This window comes from Mus caroli, unplaced genomic scaffold (genome assembly GCF_978045245.1).
Source record: "Mus caroli unplaced genomic scaffold, Mus_caroli_1 scaffold_13, whole genome shotgun sequence".
NCBI classification, from domain to species: Eukaryota; Metazoa; Chordata; class Mammalia; order Rodentia; family Muridae; genus Mus; species Mus caroli.
This window is the reverse complement of record NW_028227268.1, coordinates 67,539,024-67,556,518: the sequence shown is the minus strand read 5'-3', so window position 1 is coordinate 67,556,518 and position 17,495 is coordinate 67,539,024. Positions and strand designations below refer to the sequence as shown.

The 17,495-nt window shown below is 47.0% G+C and overlaps 1 protein-coding gene and 1 long non-coding RNA gene across 2 annotated transcripts in view; one reads left to right on the top strand and one right to left on the bottom strand.

Moving 5' to 3' along the window:
* The window catches only part of Glra1 (glycine receptor alpha 1), a 95,668-nt gene that overhangs the window by 15,973 nt on the left and 62,200 nt on the right, over positions 1–17,495 (bottom strand). The window contains exons 4-6 of the mRNA XM_021176382.3: positions 7,233–7,456; positions 4,826–4,908; positions 3,298–3,435 (exon numbers count right to left, since the gene is read on the bottom strand). Of these exons, the coding sequence (XP_021032041.1) occupies positions 3,298–3,435; positions 4,826–4,908; positions 7,233–7,456 (445 nt within the window). The remainder of the gene's footprint in view (positions 1–3,297; positions 3,436–4,825; positions 4,909–7,232; positions 7,457–17,495) is intronic.
* LOC147001518 (uncharacterized) lies at positions 618–11,293 on the top strand. The gene is made up of 3 exons (XR_015044869.1): positions 618–928; positions 1,624–1,840; positions 11,219–11,293. It is a non-coding gene; the product is annotated as an uncharacterized LOC147001518 (long non-coding RNA).

Here is a 17,495-nt window from a genome sequence, read left to right as displayed (position 1 = left end):
GTGAGCCACCAGGTAGTTGCTGGGATTTGAACTACAGACCTTCAGAAGAGCAGTCGGGTGCTCTTACCCACTGAGCCATCTCACCAGCCCCCCTTTTGGTTTTTCAAGATAGGGTTTCTCAGTGTAAACAGCCCTGGCTGCTGTGGACTCTCTTTGTAGATCAGGCTGGCCTCAAATTTACAGAGACCTGCCTGCCTCTGCCTCCTGAGGTGCTGGGATTAAAGGCGTGCACCACCACTGCCCAGCTTAAAGCATTTTCTTAATAAGTGATTGATGGGAGAAGGCCCAGCCCACTGTGGGCGGAACCATTCCTGAGTTGGTCCTGGGTTCTACAAGAAAGCAGCTGAGCAAGCCATGGAGCACAAGTCAGCGAGCAGTACCCTTCCATGGCCCCTGCATCAGCTCCTGCGTCCAGGTTCCTGCCTGTCTGAGTTCCCATCCTGACTTCCTTTGAGGATTAACAGTGATGTGGAAGTGTAAGACAAACAAACTCTTCACCAACCTGCTTTTTGCTCATGGTGTTTTGTTCCGGCAATAGAAAAGCTGACCAAGACAGATTCCCTTTTGTTTGTTCCTTCTTTTCTTATATGACGCATTTCCTATTCTCTACAGCAAAGTCCAAGCTGTCTACACTGTCCTGTCCAGTTTACCTCTGACCTGTCTTTCTAGCATCTTCTCTCCTTCCTTACCCTAATGGTTATTCCCTGCTGCCCTGTTTTGTCTGGAGCTTGCCTTGCCCTCACCCTCCTGAGCTTCCAGCTTGCTTTCCTTTGAGCTTGTCTTTACTGGGAGGTCCCTCTTCCTTCCCAGGAAATGCTTTTCTTCTTGTTGGGCAGTTTCTTCACAAACTGACAAAAGGTCCCTTTTCTTCCTGTGTTCTCAGTTCTACTCATGGGATCGCCTGAGCCTTTAAGCCACAGAGCAGCAGGTGAGTGACCGCCAGTCTCTCTTCTCTTCTCTTCTCTTCTCTTCTCTTCTCTTCTCTTCTCTTCTCTTCTCTTCTCTTCTCTTCTCTTCTCTTCTCTTCTCTTCTCTTCTCTTCTCTTCTCTTCTCTTCTCTTCTCTTCTCTTCTCTTCTCTTCTCTTCTCCTCTCCTCTCCTCTCCTCTCCTCTCCTCTCCTCTCCTCTCCTCTCCTCTCCTCTCCTCTCCTCTCCTCTCCTCTCCTCTCCTCTCCTCTCCTCTCCTCTCCTCTCCTCTCCTCTCCTCTCCTCTCCTCTCCTCTCCTCTCCTCTCCTCTCCTCTCCTCTCCTCTCCTCTCCTCCACCTGGTGCACCACCACCACCTGCCTTCTTTCTCTTGTGCTGGAATGGGAAGCTTATCTCTTTGCACCCATGTATCACCAGAGCTAGGACATGCTTGTCCGAGGGAAGGTAAAGGTCCTGTCTACTGAAGTAAGTGACTAGGAGATTTTCTGGGGCCCTATGCGGTCAGGGCCCTGTTCATCTTTGTCCTCTGTCCCCACAGGGCCTTACTCGGGGCTGTAAATGTGAAGGGTGGAGGAGGCAGTGAGCAGGAAGGTCCCCTGCACATCAGACCCTTTCCTCCTCTTGGCGGCTGTCAGTAATGCTGCTGCAGGCACAGGGCAACAGATGTGTCTCTGAAATCTTTGCTTCATTTTCCAGACGGATATATAGAAGTGGATTGCGGCCTCTGAACGTAGTTTTCAATGGACGAATGGAGAAAATAACAGAGTATTAGTCTTCAGAATAAGAAAATTGGGCAGAGGAGACAGCTTCGTGGGTAAAGGACTTGCTCGGGAGAGCAGCTGTAACCCCAGTGCTGACGGGGACGGGGAAGATGGATACCTGGAGCTTTGTGGCCAGCCAGACCACCCCAATTGTGAGTTCCAGTTTTACAAATAAAGTGGGGCAGTGATAGAGGGAGGTACCTGGCATCTACTCCTGGCCTCTCTCTGTGTGCAAGCATGATAACATACTTCTCCTGGCCCCTCTTCTCCACTTCCTCTTTCCTGGGCCTGCCATCACCCTATAGCAGCCCTGTGTCGCCTCTGCTCAGCCTGGGTCAGACACGGCTTCTTACCAGTATGCCAGCCAGCAGGCCAGCCGGCTTGGCCCCTCCCCACTGTGCACACATGAGCTGCCTTCCCATCTGAGATGGGGTATATATAGTTTTCCCTGGTCTAACTCCGGCTCCTTTCCTGAATTCAGCCTCTCCCAGCAAAGGCTAGACTAGGCACAGATGACAGAGCTGACCAATCATTTGTGGCTCCTACTTCTCCACCCACCATTTCTTTTTTCTTTTATTGAATATTTTCTTTACTTACATTTCAAATGTTATCTCCTTTCCAGGTCTTCCCTCCAGAAACCTCCCTATCCCATCCCTCCTCCTCCGCCTCTATGAGAGTGCTCCTTCACCCACCCACCCACTCCCGCCTTCCAGCCCTGGCATTCTCCTACACTGGGGCATTGAACTCCTCAGGCCCAAGGGCCTCTCCTCTCACTGATGTCCAGCAAGGCCATCCTCTGCCACATATGAGGCTGGAGGCATGGGTCCCTTCATGTGTACTATTTGGTTGGTGGTCCAGTTTCTGGGAGCTCTGGGGGTCTGGCCAGTTGACACTGTTGCTCTCCCCATGGGGCTGCAAACCCCCTCAGCTTCTTCAGTCCCTTCTCCAACTTCTTTATCAGGGACCCTGTGCTTAGTCCAATGGTTGACTGTGAGCATCCACCTCTGTATTTGTCAGGCTCTGGCAGAGCCTTTCAGGAGACAGCCATTTCAGGCTCCCATCAGCAAGCACTTCCCGGCATCTGCAATAGCGTCCGGGTTTGGAGACTGTATATGGGATGGATCCCCAGGTGGGGCATTCTCTGGATGGCCTTTCCTTTAGTCTCAGCTTCACACTTTGTCTCCATATTTCCTCCTGTAAGTATTTTACTCCCAAATGGACTGATTTCTAATGGTTATTAATTACTAATCAGAACCACGCCCACCCAGCCCCCTCTTGCTTGACTCCGAGGCAAGTACTTTACGTCTTCACTATCAGAAACACAAGCTTCTATGTGGCAGAGCCTACCCTCCATCTGCCAGTTCCTCTACTTGCCTCAGCAGTAGGACCCCTACCCAGAGTAAAGACAGTATTTACTAGCTTCCCTTGTAATTAGGTGTGGTCTAAGCTTCAGTTAACATCCCCAGGACTTAGAAAGAACATCTCAGTGGCACGTCTCTGTTGTTCCAAACCTGTTCCATAACCACCATGGTAATTACACACAGACCCATGACATTCTGTGGCTGGATAACCCAGGAGACCTGGGGGCATTATGGCCGCTTGCACCCACCTGTGTTGTAGTGCTTGGTGCAGTATCTCAGGTCTTTCTCTTCCTTCAGGATAAACTGAGGCAGGGTCAGTCCGTCTGCCACCTGCACAGCTCCTTGCTCCTGCCACTCAAAGATGAGGTCATTCATGGTATATCCAACTGGGAGAGACCAGAAGAGGGGCTCAGTCAGTGAGAACTCAGCGTTACACTTAGGATTGGAGGCTGGGCGGAGCCCCAGATCATGGTGGAAGTTAGGGGACCCTGTTGTCTTTTCTTCTTCACCTCCACAAGAGGTGAAACTTGTTTAAATCAATTCCCCAGCCCTCCCACCTAGGTTTGTCCTGGGGTTCTGCCCCTCACCCCATGGCAAAGAATGATTGACACCAAAGCTTCCCTTTTTTGCTCCCTACAGATTTTCCTCTAGAGAGTGAGTCTGTCACACATGCTCTTAATGAGAAGAGCAGGTGGCTCAATCAAGACAATCAGAGTTTTTACCCCAGGACCAACTCTCTTTTATTTTTGGGGACATGGTCTCAGGTAATCCAGGCTAGCCTAAACTCACTATGTAGTTCAGACTCTCTTGAAACTGAAACCCTTCTGTCTCAGCCTCCTGTAGTGTACACCACCTAGCTCTTTCCTGGTTTGTGTGTGTGTGATATAATGTGAATATGTATTCACGCGGTTAAGCGAACATGTGTGTGGAGACCAGAAGCTGAGAGCTGATGTCAGTGCTCCTCAGTTGTTCCCCACCTTATTTATTTTAGAAAAGATTTTATTGTATTTTTAAAGTGTGTGTGTGTGTGTGTGTGTGTGTGTGTATGTGTATGCCTGTGCATGCCACAACCACGTAGATGGCTTCAAGGACCAGAGGTATTAGATTTCCCTGGAGCTGGATCTTCAGGAGGTTGTTGCTGGAAACACAGGACCTCTGGAAGAGCAGCTAGTGCTTGTAACTGCTGAGCCATCTCTCCAGGGCCCGCTTTATGTTTTTGAGACAAGGTATCTCACTGAATATGGAGCTAGTTGATTCTGTTAGCTTGGGTGGTGAGTGCCTTCCATCTCTATACCCCTAGCCGTGCCTGACTTTGACATGGTGTGGGGGGGACCCAAACTCAGCGTGGCAGGCATTTTACTGGCAGAGCCTTCTCCCCCTGACCCTGTTTCCTGCTTTCAATAATACGCTCCACTAGTTCCCCTTTGCTGGAGTGATCTGTGCAGTCAGTTGTCTACCTCTCCTGTTGAAGTGAACACCCTCAGTGATTTCCCTCAGCCATCTCTCTTCATTCCTGGCAGGCACATTCACAAGGGACTTGGCACAGTGCCTCCTCCTGGGAGAATGCAGCTGGTGACAAAGCCTGGCCCCAGAGAGACGGGGGTGGGGGTGGGAGGGAGTTATGCTTCTAATGTATTTTCTCAATGCAAGCCCCTCACTTGGCACGTTGAGTTATAAAAATACTCTCCTGGGGTCTATCGATTAGGGGATTTCTGCCTGGCAATGGATAAAGGAAGCCTGGCTCCTTAAAAAAAAAAAAAAACGATTTGGACTCACAGCTTTCGAGTTGCATGATACACGTCTGTACATCCATCGGGAAATTCTTCAGGTCCATGGGGCAGGCCAGCGTCAGGGTGATTCTGGGAAGAGAAGGGATGGGACTGATGCTGGGACTACATTCAGGGAGTCTGTGCCTCCATACTTGTGCTGGTTGAAATTATTGTTCCAGGGTGGGGACCAGCGACCAGGTACCGGTGCTTATTTCCAAACTCCTGGGGTGGGAAGAGGAGGCTTGTCGATGCAAAAGGGGTGGCCCAAAGTCACCAGTCGGAGGGACTTCTGGGTTTTTTTGGGAGCCATCTTGACTGCTACAGACCCGTTTTTAGCAGGTTGCTAGGGCTCCAGGTTCTGTCCCCACGCCCCTCCCTCAGGTTTTCCACAGAGTCCTCAGCCTCAAGAACTCCCAGGCTTCTGCAGTATGCACATGGCTCTTGGCTGCTTCCATTCATACACCAGGCCTGTCAGAAGTGAGTTCAGAACTGTCCCCCCACCCCACCTCTGGCTGTTTCCACGCAACTTACTAGAGACTATGAGTTCAGGTAGGGACAGGGAGAAAGTAGTGGGGCAGTTATTTATTTTGGGGGTGTTCAGCCTTATAAAGGCTGCAGCCCCAGAGCCAGAGGGAGCCCTTCTGTGACATCCCAGGCTGGTAGCCCAGGCTGTGAAAACAACCTTGAAAGTCTTTGCTCACATCAGAGCTCTGGCAGGAGAGGGGAGTGGAGGGCTCTTAGACAATCAGGCTCTCTCTCCAACAGGTTAGGGACACATATGTAGAAAAGGATGGGCTGGGTCTGTGCTAAAGTCACACGGAACTAGCTTTTGCATGCTGGGTCCTTTGGCTCTGGGGTTGGCTGATGTGCTATCCTTCCCTGCTGTCCCGAGGCCAGTCCCCCTCTCTTCCTTGAGGTACTCAGATGGGGATGTCTCCATAGAACATAGCTACTGCCACCTCAGCTGCACACCTGGTCCCTTGGGAGCTTCCCTTTCCAGCTCATACCTCCAGTGTGTGTACTCCACTCTAAGGACAGGACAGAAGCAGGAGGGGGATGGGAGGAGGAGGGACGAGAGCGGGGGAGTGAAGGGGAAACCAGCTGGCCCATTTCTGAAGATAAAAGCTCTGAAGTGGGGCAGCTGTCAGGATGGGTTAATTTCCAGATGCTGAGTGTCCTTGGGACCATCACTTTCTGCTGACCTGTCCTTCTGTCAGCTTACCCTGGGACTTGGTTTTCTGGGAGACATGAAACTGTCCTGGCAGCAGTGAATTCCAGGCAGAGGTGACCCTCCCTCCAGCAGCCCACCAGGACCTTGGTGGCTGACTCCGTGTCCTTCTTCCTCTAGATGTGGCTGGTAGGATGGACCCAATCAGCAGAGCTTCTGCTGCCCCTCAGAGGTGAGGGTCCCACGTCCCTTCTATACAGTGGTGACGGTCCCTCGTCCCTTCCCGACAGCCTGTAGAGGCCTGAGCCCAGTTGTCTCTGAAGGTCAGGATCAGCCCAGCCTTCTCACTTTCTGCCCTGACCCATCTTGGATATTTAAGGCTCCTATCTGGATGGGAGATAAGACTTCTCCCTCAATGAGGAGCTGAAGGTGAGAGAGATGGCCATTTAGCATTCTGAAGTTCTTTAAAATCAGAACACAGCCATTCATTATCATGTATTGATGTGCAGATGGAAAGTGGTGGCCGGTGGCCATTCTGATGTTCCAGAAGTCGGGGGACCCCAAACTGGAAAGCTGTGGCTCTTTTGATGCTCCAGCGGGCAGGGTACCCCATCGGTACCCCATCGGTACCTGCTCTCTGACAGGAACTGTGGACAGTTGGCCAAGTTTCCTCCATTTTCACATCCCCACTTCTCTGATGTACACAACGGGGATCATCAAACTTAGTTCATGAGTTATATAATAATATATTAGATGAAAAGTGTTCTGTACCATCTGTTTTCCAAGCTGCCAGAGTTGAGTGTGAGCCCATGTCTCTACTTCCATTATCCATTGTCCCTGTGACCCGGGCAAGGAGATTGGGGACTAAGTGTGTGGGTGTCAGGGAGTGGAAGTCACAGGACACTCTGAAAGCTTAGCAGTTAACCAAGATACAACCAGGAGTGGGGGAGGTCTTGAGTCTCAAGGCTTAGTGCCGGGTAAGTGGGATTCAAAGCAGGGAGGTGGCAGCCCTGGCTTAGCCTTGTGGGCTGTGCTCAAATTTGCCACCAAAGCTGCAGTGTTTTGTCAAACTTTCTTCCTCAACATTTACTACTGATGGTGGCTGAGAAGTCTATTTTGTCTTTGTTGAGATATAGTGAGACTTAAACTCCACTCTCTCTCACAAGCCTTTCCTACTCTCCCTCCTTGCTTTTGATGAAACCTGTTCCTAGGATTCCCTGGCCTTGTCGTTGGCTCTGGAACTCACCTGATGCTGTAGAGGACATTGCCATTCCGGGAGATTCTCAGCAGTTTGTTGTCCGTGGTGATTTCATGGAAGTGGGCTCCCTTCTCATTGGCAAAGAACAAGTCAGGCTTCCAGATGGAATCCAGCATAGATGGGTCAAGGTCCAGAGAGTCATCAGGGTATTCATTGTAGGCCAGACGGGGGTCGTTCCACTGCTGCCTCAGGAAGATGTTGACCCTATAGTCCTGCAGCCCAAGACAGCAGTGGGGGTGGGGTTAGGCTCTAGGTACCAACTCTCAGAGGACCCTATACTTAATGGCTCATGGGTCCTGAAGCTCATCCTGGAAGATACTGAGTGTGGCTGCATGTCTGGGTACCAGGGACCAGTATCACCCCTCCCCATCCTCAGTTAAGTATATGCAAATCTGAACTTTAGAAGAAATGTTTTATTTTGAAGGGATTTTAACTGGGCAGGCATGGTGGCTCAAGCCTGTAATTCCAGCATCAGCCGTTGAGGCAGCAGCACCACCATGAATTTGAGGCCAGCCTGGGTTACACAGCACATACTGGGTGAGGACTGCAGAGCACGACCCTGTCCTAAAACAACAAAGAAACAAACAAAACCAAACCAAAAACAAATTAAAAAGAAATTTCAAAGTCTAATGTGAAAGATCTGTTTTTCTTTTTTTTTCTTTAAAATTTAAAAACTTTCTTTCTTTCTTTCTTTCTTTCTTTCTTTCTTTCTTTCTTTCTTTCTTTCTTTCTTTCTTTCTTTCTTTCTTCCTTCCTTCCTTCCTTCCTTCCTTCCTTCCTTCCTTCCTTCCTTCCTTCCTTCCTTCCTTCCTTCCTTTCTTTCTTTCTTTCTTTCTTTCTTTCTTTCTTTCTTTCTTTCTTTCTTTCTTTCGTCTTTCTGTGTGCAGCACATTTGTGGCGGTCAGAGGACAACTTGTGGAAGTTAATCATCCCCTTTCACCATGTGGGCCCTGGGGGCCATCTCTCTGGCCCACTGTTTTTATCTGTTTGTTATTATTTGGTTTAATTTACTTGCTACTTTTAGGTGAGGGGATTTTTATTTTATTTGTTTGAACATTTGTATGCACATACATATATGTGTACCACATGTATGCCTGGTATTGACACGGAGGTCTTTCAGTATCTGAGAAGGCCAGAAGAAGGAACACCGTTTTACCCCTCTCAACTTCCACTTTTTTTTTTTTTTTTTTTTAAAGACTGTATTTCTCTGTGTAGCTCTGGCTGGCCTGAGACTCATTATGTAGACCAGGCAGGCCTTGAACTCACAGATATCTACCTGCCTTAGCTTACTCCTCCACATTGTAAATAAAAACATGAAAAGAGAATTTCAAGGTCATTCATAGCTATGTAGTTTGAGGTCATGCTGGGATGTAGGCAACTTCTGCAGGGGCAGGGCAGGTCCTGCTGAAACCCTGTTCAAACTGCTCTTGCTGATCATAGAATCTGAGAGGCCATTTTATTTCCGTTCACACCTGGGAAAGTTGTCAGGAAACTGGGTAGATGTGTCTAAGGAAGATTCCATAAGAAGAAGTCTTTTAGGGGCTTGAGAGGCACAGTGGTTAAGAAAGAGCACTCCCTGCCCTTCCAGAGGACCCAGGTTCAATTCCTTTTTTTTTTTTTTTTATATATTTTTTTATTACGTATTTTCCTCAATTACATTTCCAATGCTATCCCAAAAGTCCCCCATACTCCCCTCCCCCAATTCCCTACCCACACATTCCCATTCTTTTGGCCCTGGCATTCCCCTGTATTGGGGCATATAAAGTTTGCAAGTCCAATGGGCCTCTCTTTCCAGTGATGGCCGACTAGGCCATCTTTCGATACATATGCAGCTAGAGACAAGAGCTCCGGGGTACTGGTTAGTTCATCATGTTGTTCCAACTATAGGGTTGCAGATCCCTTTAGCTCCTTGGGTACTTTCTCTAGCTCCTCCATTGGGGGCCCTGTGATCCATCCAATAGATGACTGTGAGCATCCATTTCTGTGTTTGCTAGGCCCCGGCATAGTCTCACAAGAGACAGCTATATCTGGGTCCTTTCAGCAAAATCTTGCTAGTGTATGCAATGGTGTCAGCGTTTGGAAGCTGATTATGGGATGGATCTCTGGATATGGCAGTCTCTAGATGGTCCATCCTTTCATCACAGCTCCAAACTTTGTCTCTGTAACTCCTTCCATGGGTGTTTTGTTCCCAATTCTAAGAAGGGGCATAGTGTCCACACTTTGGTCTTCATTCTTCCTGAGTTTCATGCGTCTAGCAAATTGTATCTTATATCTTGGGTATCCTAAGTTTTGGGCTAATATCCACTTATCAGTGAATACATATTGTGTGAGTTCCTTTGTGATTGTGTTACCTCACTCAAGATGATGCCCTCAGGTCCATCCATTTGGCTATGAATTTCATAAATTCATTCTTTTTAATAGGTGAGTAGTACAGGTTCAATTCCTATTACCCGCTTGGCAGCACACAACCACCTGTAACTCCAGGTTCAGGACAATATGACACCCATTTCTGGCGTCTACCAGCTGTTCCTTCTTCTGGCCTGCTCAGATACGGAAAGACCTCCATGTCAATACTAGGCATACATGTGGTACACATATATGTGTTCCGCCAACACACACATATAAAAACAAAGTAAGACTTAAGAAAAGTGTTGTGGGCTGGTGAGATGGCTCAGTGGGTAAGAGCACCCGATTGCTCTTCCAAAGGTCCGGAGTTCAAATCCCAGCAACCACATGGTGGCTCACAACCATGTGAGATCTGACTCCCTCTTCTGGAGTGTCTGAATACAACTACAGTATACTTACATATAATAAATAAATAAATCTTTAAAAAAAAAAGAAAGAAAAGTGTTGTGATGTTGCTGGAGTGATGTTGCTGGAGAGATACCGTAAACCTGTAGCCCATGAATGCAGCCGCACTGTAGACAGAATTTATAGTTTCTGTTTCCCAAGGCCAAGGGCAGAGCATCAGGGTTGGGGTCCCCAAAGGGCATTACTGTCCCAAAGATTAATGACCCCAAGTCTGACTTTTGATGCTAACCTTTAAGAAGTAACACACACACACACACACACACACACACACACACACACACACACACATATACACACACCCATGCATATAGCCATACCCACACATATGTGTGGGAAAACTGCTAATTACGATCAAAGTCACCACACCCAGATAACCTTTGAGCTCCAGGCAAAACGAGAGACTCCCTTGTTAGCAGGTTTTCTCCTACTCCCACCCCCAACCTAAGGAATGTCACCCAGCATCAACTAGTTTATGGGACCAATTTCCTTTCTCCTGACAAAACTTGTTCCTGAAATGCTTCCCCATGCTAATGAGGTATGCCAGCTATCTTAAGCCCCCAGCCAAAGGCCTATGCCCATCCTGGATGTCCTACCCTCAGCCCCCCAAAACTTTATAAGTCTTCATTCACCCTAAGTAAAGATGATCTGCCTTCTGACATTCACGGTAGGTACTCACATATCCTCGTGGGCTGTATCAGCCAATGGTGCACGAGGATGGGGAGACTCACACCCATGAACCCACTCCACATGCGCCCCTTCCCCGCAAACATCCCTGCACACACTCTAAGAGATCACTCTTTCCCTGAGGGTGCCATAAAGGAGGCCGCACTGTATTTTCTCTTGGGGTGCTACTTCTGAGCCCTCATTAGTCTCCATCAGTCCCTGGCAAGAATGAATGAAACCAAATCATCTTCTCGTGGCCACTCCACCCCTGTCCGCGGCCTCCCAGGTGCTTCATTCTGGTGGAAATATCGATAGCTTTGTAAAACGTTCCAAAGCATTTTATAGGATTTTCCTATAATTTAATTGCAGCCCGTCCCTCAAGCCCCATAGAAGGTGACATTTAGTCTCATAATCTCAGGCCTTATGAGTCCCATGATGGAGGCTAGGCCTGGATATTGTTGTTTAAATTTTTTTTAACAATAATTTTTTTTTTTTTTTAGTTGTGGAGCTGAACATATGGCTCAGCAGATCAGAGCACTGACCATTCTTCCAGAGGACTCCGGTTTGATTCTGAGCACGTACCTGGAAGCTCATAACTATCATTAACAAATTTGGCATAGTGTTAATGATGGCTGTGAGCTTTCATCTAACACTCTCTTATAGCCTCCATAGGCCTACATGCAAGGACCTACATGAGGTGAAACACCTATATGTATCAAATAAAAATTAAAAATGTAAAATTAACATTTGTCTCCCCCCACTGTGTGTGTGTGTGTGTGTGTGTGTGTGTTTGTGCGTATCTGTGAAGCATATGAGTGAAGCAGAGGTAAGTTCTTTTGTTTCACTATGTAGGACTCTGGTCTCGAACTTGGGTTGTCAGGTTTGGTAGCAAGTGCCTTTAAGAGCTATCTCACCGATCCTGGATGTTGGGTTTTGTTTGTCTTGCATTGGTGGTGGCGTCTCTGAAGTTGGCCCCTCCTCTCCTTCTCCTTTGGAGCTTACTCAGAGAGTGTGTTAGAGAACGGTCTGGGAAAGTCATCTGGAAGTGAACAGGCTATGAATGGTTGGGCAGAAAAAGCCACCAGTCCCCAGATCCCAGCCATACTTTAGATGTTCCTGCTAGTGACATGTCAAGACTGTTCATGTAGCTTCGAGGAAGAAAAGGAAGTGACATTTCTTAAAACGTTTTCCATACTGTCACACACATTTACTTCTCACAAATGCTCTGAAAGTAAACACCCAGATTCCCACACCCTTGGGGAGAACTAGGCTTGAAAAGGCTGAGGCATGTGTCCAAAAACAAGGCTCATGGGTTGGGAAATATGGAGCTGGGATGGCATTGACCAACCCTCTGGTGAACACTTGACTTGGATGAAGGAAGTCTGTTCTTGCTTTGGATGCTCTATCCTTGTTGCCTGGCAAAAATCTGTGAACTCAGCTTAAGTCCTGCCCTCTTTAGGAGCTGGATGCAGTAGGTATCCCTAGCTTCCTTGCTGAACTTCCAGAAGGATGGAATCCTGAGAGACACTGATCTGAGTGCTTCCTCTCTGAGAGTGGCTCCTCCCTCCCCCAAGCATGATTGGCAGCAATTGGAAAGAATAATGGTGAGCTTGTGCTTTTCCTACATCATCTCTGCCACCTCTAGTGCTCCTCACCTACTTTCATGTCTTATTGTTTTCTTACTGCAGTGAGAAAGATGCATCGTTTGAAAGAAGGAAACAGGCCCCAGAGGATCTCATTATAAAAGGACTAATGAGACTCAGAGCAAGAGACTGGGACAGCATATTGTAGGGTTCTTGATGCCTGACATCTTTTCTGGTTGGTGGCCCCCAGCTCCTGACAGCTTCTCTGGCTGTTGGGAGACTTTTCCCCATGACCATTGACTCCTCTTGGACTCCTGGGGCTGGTAAAGAGTTGTGGGAACTGCAGCTTAGAAGGGATTGGAGATGACTGGTGCAGTGGGCTGAGAGGCAAGTGCTATTTTGGTTTCTTAACCTTACAGTTTGCTAGCTTGGTGTCTGACACATGTGGAGTGCCTGTGCAAATTCAGGGGGTCAGAGAGGCAACAGTGGAATTCTCTAGCCCAGGACTTATGATCCTACTTTCTCAAAGGCAGCTCAAATCCCCAAAGTGGGGGCATTCAGAGGTGTGGTCCAACTGACTTTAGTATCAACTCAACCATCTTGCAAGACTTGAGATTCTTGGACATCCAGTTGCTTTGTTTATAGGACCAAGGAAAGACATTAATGCACCCATATATCCACCATCCATCTGTCATCAATTCATTCATCATGCATCCATTCATTCATTCATCATCATCTATCTATTCATCATCCATTCATCATCTATCCATCTATCCATTCATCCATCCATTCATCATTAATCTATCCATTTATCCATCCATCATCTATCCACCCATTCATCATCCATCATCTATCCATCCATTTACCCATCCATCCACCCATCCATCCATTCATCATCCATTCATCCATCCATCCATCCACCCACCCACCCACCCATCCATTTACCCATCCATCCATCCATCCATCCATCCATCCATCCATCCATCCACCCACCCATCTATCCACCATCTATCCATCAATCATCCATCCATCCATCCATCCATCCATCCATCATTAATCTATCCATTCACCATCCATCCATCCATCTGTCCATCCATCCATCCATCCAACCACCCCCCCATCCATCCATCCATCCATCCATCCATCCATCCATCCATCCATCCTCTATGTGTCATTTATAGTTGGATTTCCCCCTCTTTCCTTCCTTATGGTGCCTAATTTAACATTCTAACATCTAATAAGCTCCTCTAAATTCAGAATAGTGGTGAAATAGGAAGCTCAAAATATTTGAACAGGAAAGACCTCAGAGGTTGTGAGGGTGTGTTATAGGAAAGGAGATGTGGAAGGCAAGAGGGCAGCTTGCTGTTGTCAGAAGCAAGAGACACAGGAGTAAGGAATGGATGGAAGAAGCAAACTTGGGTTCCTATTTTTTTATGTGTAGCCCAGGCTGTCCTCAAATCTCTATCCTTCTGCCCCAGCCTCTTGAACATTGGATTATAAGTGTATGACACTGTATTTGGAGCCATGCACCTTTAAAAAGCACACAATGCTTTATTACTTTTTGACTATTTATGTGTTTATATGTGTGTGCACATGTCATGGCATGGGTGTTGAAGTTAGATAACAACTTTCAGGAGTTGGTTCTTTTCGTCTATGATGCAGGTTCTGGGGCTCTAACTCAGTTTGTGAGGCTTTGAGGCATTTGCCTTTACCACCAGAGCCATCTTGCAAGCCCCTGGTGCACATTTTGAAGTCTTAAGCTTTCAGCTCACAAGGAGTTTTCCTTTGCTAAACTCAAACTGACTCTTAACATTGATTGGGCTGAGTTGGATACAGGCAGGCAAGTGGGCAGAAGCAGAAGCTGAAGAGGAAGAGGTTTTGGTTTCTGCCTTCGGAGACTCAGGTTATCCAGCACACAAGGCAAACGTGGTTACAGATATCCACTATTGGAGGTGTAGAATATAAGGGGTCTTAGGATGTGCAAGCAAACTGTTATCAGATGCAGCCCTCAAATCACAGATGAGAAGGTGGTAGCTGAGACCTTTTGTCTTTCCTCCTGAAGCTAGCATCTCAGAGCAGCCCTCGTGCTGAGATAAGGACACTAGCTGCTTAGCTGGGAAAGAAGCCAACAGTATGTGAGGACAGAGGTGACATGTGAACTTTTAGAGCAGCTGTGAGGGATGGGGCCACAGCTAAAGGGTGTTTAAGATTAGAATGAGGAGAGACAGGGGTAAAAGGAATCTCATTGAAAAACCCCAGCACAGACAGAGCTGTGTAGGCAGGCGCAATATGTTTACTCAACTTAGCATAACAACAGCTTCTCCTTATTGAGGACCTACTGTGAGCCAGGCATTGGGTTGTGTCTAAGGTTTTTTTTTTTTTTTTTTAATTCTGAAAATAATTATGTGGCATAAGTATTTTTCAACCTGATGATTTAAAAAAAGTATGTGTATGCATTGGTGTATGTGTTTATGGGTGCACTTGTGTGGTCGTTTGAATGACAAATGTCCCCCACAGGCTTAAGTGTTGAACACCTGGCCCCCCAGCTGGTGATGCGCTCAGGGGAGATTATGAAACCTTTAGGGAATAGGGCCTTGCTGGAGGAAGTGCAGCGCTGGGCTATGAGGCTACCACTCAGCTTCCTGCCCTTGCCACCCTGACTTCCCCACTGTGATGGACTCCATATCTCTAGAACTGTGAGCCAAGACAAAGTTTTCTCCCCTAAGCTGCTTCTTGTCAGGTTATTTTATCATAGCGACAGAAAAGAAACAAGTACTTTGTGTGTATGCAAGTGTGACTGTCTGTGGAAGCCAGTCATTCACGGTTTGTTTGCTCTCTCTGGGTCTCCTTCTCCCTCTTCCCCTCTCTCCTTCTCCTCCTTCCCCCCTCCTTTCTCCCTCTCTCTTTGTCTCTCCTTCTCCCTCTTCCTCTCTCTCCCTTTCTGTTTCTCTCTCTCTCCTTCTTCCTCTCCCCCATTGCCCCCTTCTCTCTCTCTCTCTCTCTCTCTCTCTCTCTCTCTCTCTCTCTCTCTCTCTCTCTTTTTCTCTCTCCTCTCTGTTCCTCTGCTTCTCTTTCAATCTCTGGGACGGGGTTTCTCATTGGTCTGGAACCGGGCTTATGGACTAGGCTGGCTTATCAGTGAGTCCTAGGGGTTCACCTGTCTCTGCTTTTAAAATGTGTATTCTGGGAACCATACTCAGGTCCATGTTTGTAAGACAAGCATTTTGTGGACTGAGCCATCTCCTCGTTCTGATTTAAAAGACAAAGAATGCTTACAGAGATAAGTATGCTCAAATCAGAGGGTTGATAAAGAAGGGTTGAGGGGGGTGGAAGTGGCTGGAGTTTGAACCTGATTTGTCTGATGATTAGATAAGAAAAAAATTTAAGGCATATGAAGTAGGACTCCAATTGTCCCAGTTTGCAGTTGATATGATTCTATATGTGAAAACCCCAGACTTCAACAAAGGCTATTGGAAGTGATAAATGAACTCAGTCAAGTACTAGGATATTTGCTGAGAAAACAAAGAAACCCAGTACAACTACAAAATTAATAATAATAATAATAATAATAATAATAATGATAAACCAAAACCTAAAAAACCAAAGTCCTAGAAGCTGGAAGCTGGGCAGTAACTCAGCAGATTGCTTGCCCAGCATACACCAAGCTCTGGACTCCCATTTTCAGCACCATATAAACCTGGTGTGGGGGAGCACACCAGTATCTTCAACACTAAGGAACATGGGCAGGAGGATCAGAAGTTCAAGGTTGGGGTTGGAGAGATGTCTCAGCAGTTCAGAGCACTGGCTGCCAGTGTAGAGGACTCCCAGAACCTGCATGGTGAGATGCAACTGTCTGTAACTCCAGTTATAGGGGATCTGATGCTCTCTCTGACCTCCTAGGACCACTGCATGCATGTGGTACATAGACACACCTGTACCTAGACACATTCCTACACATAAAATAAGTAAATTATATAAAAAAAACCCCAAAGAATTTCAAGGTCATTTTGGCTACATATGGAGTTTGAGGATAGTCTAGGCTACATGAGACTCTGTCTCATATACAGCTCCTGCCCCCATTCCAGTTCTAGGAATAAACTTCACACAGGATGTGAAAGACCTCTTCAATGAAAATAACAGATCTTAAAAAGAAAAGATGATACTGAAAGGCAGAAGGAGCTTCCGTGTTCACAGATCGAAAGAACCATTGTTAAAAGACTACCGCCACTGGAAGCATTCACCGATGCGATGTAACCTTTACAGGAACAACAGAGACATGCTTCACAGAACTAAAAAGAAATAATCCTAAAATTTACAGGGAAGCACAAAGGCCCAAACAATCTTGAGTGGAAAGGACAGAGCTGGAGAGTAATGGAACCTGGTTTCAAGACATCCTGCTGAGCAGTAGTTAAAGATGCTAGGACACCAGTACAAGAGCAGATGCTCAGATCCACGAGGTGGGATACAGCCCGGGGAAATAAATCCAGTATCTTCAGCCTACTGCTTCTTAGTAAAGGTGCCAACAACAGATACTGGAGAAAAGACCAATAGTGAAGGGAAAACCTGGACATCCAGATATAGAAGATGGAAATCTCACTGCCTAGCTTTTATTCTGTTCAGAAAACTATCTCAAAATAGATTAAAAGACCTTAATGCAAATCCTAAGACTTTAAACTACTAGAAGAAAAGGTTGGGGAAATACATTCAGATGGTGGCATAGGCTGTGGTTTTCTGGTCAACTCCAAAAGCACAGGAAACAAAAGGAAGAACCAACAAGCCTAAATTAAAAGACTTCTACACAGTAAAGTAAACTGTCCATAGAATAAAGAAACACACTGTCTGGGAAGTGCTCTTAACCACCAAGGAGCATATCTAGCTCCTGGAGATCTTTAAAAATCATCATCAGAACTCACAACAGCAGGAGCAGGAGCTTCACTGACTGTGGCCTGCCTTTGGGACCCTTTCCTCCTACTGGGCTGCCTCATCCAGCCTCAGTAGGAGAGGATGGACTTAGTGTTACTGCATCTTGATATGCATGCCAAGGCTGTTTGATGTCCATGGGAGGTCTCCCTCTTTCTGAAGAGAAACAGAGGAAGAGTGGATTGGGGAGGGACTGGACATGGGAGTGGGGAGGACTGGGAAGAGAAGAGGAGGGGAAACTGCAGCCAGGATATAAAGTAAATTAATTAATTAA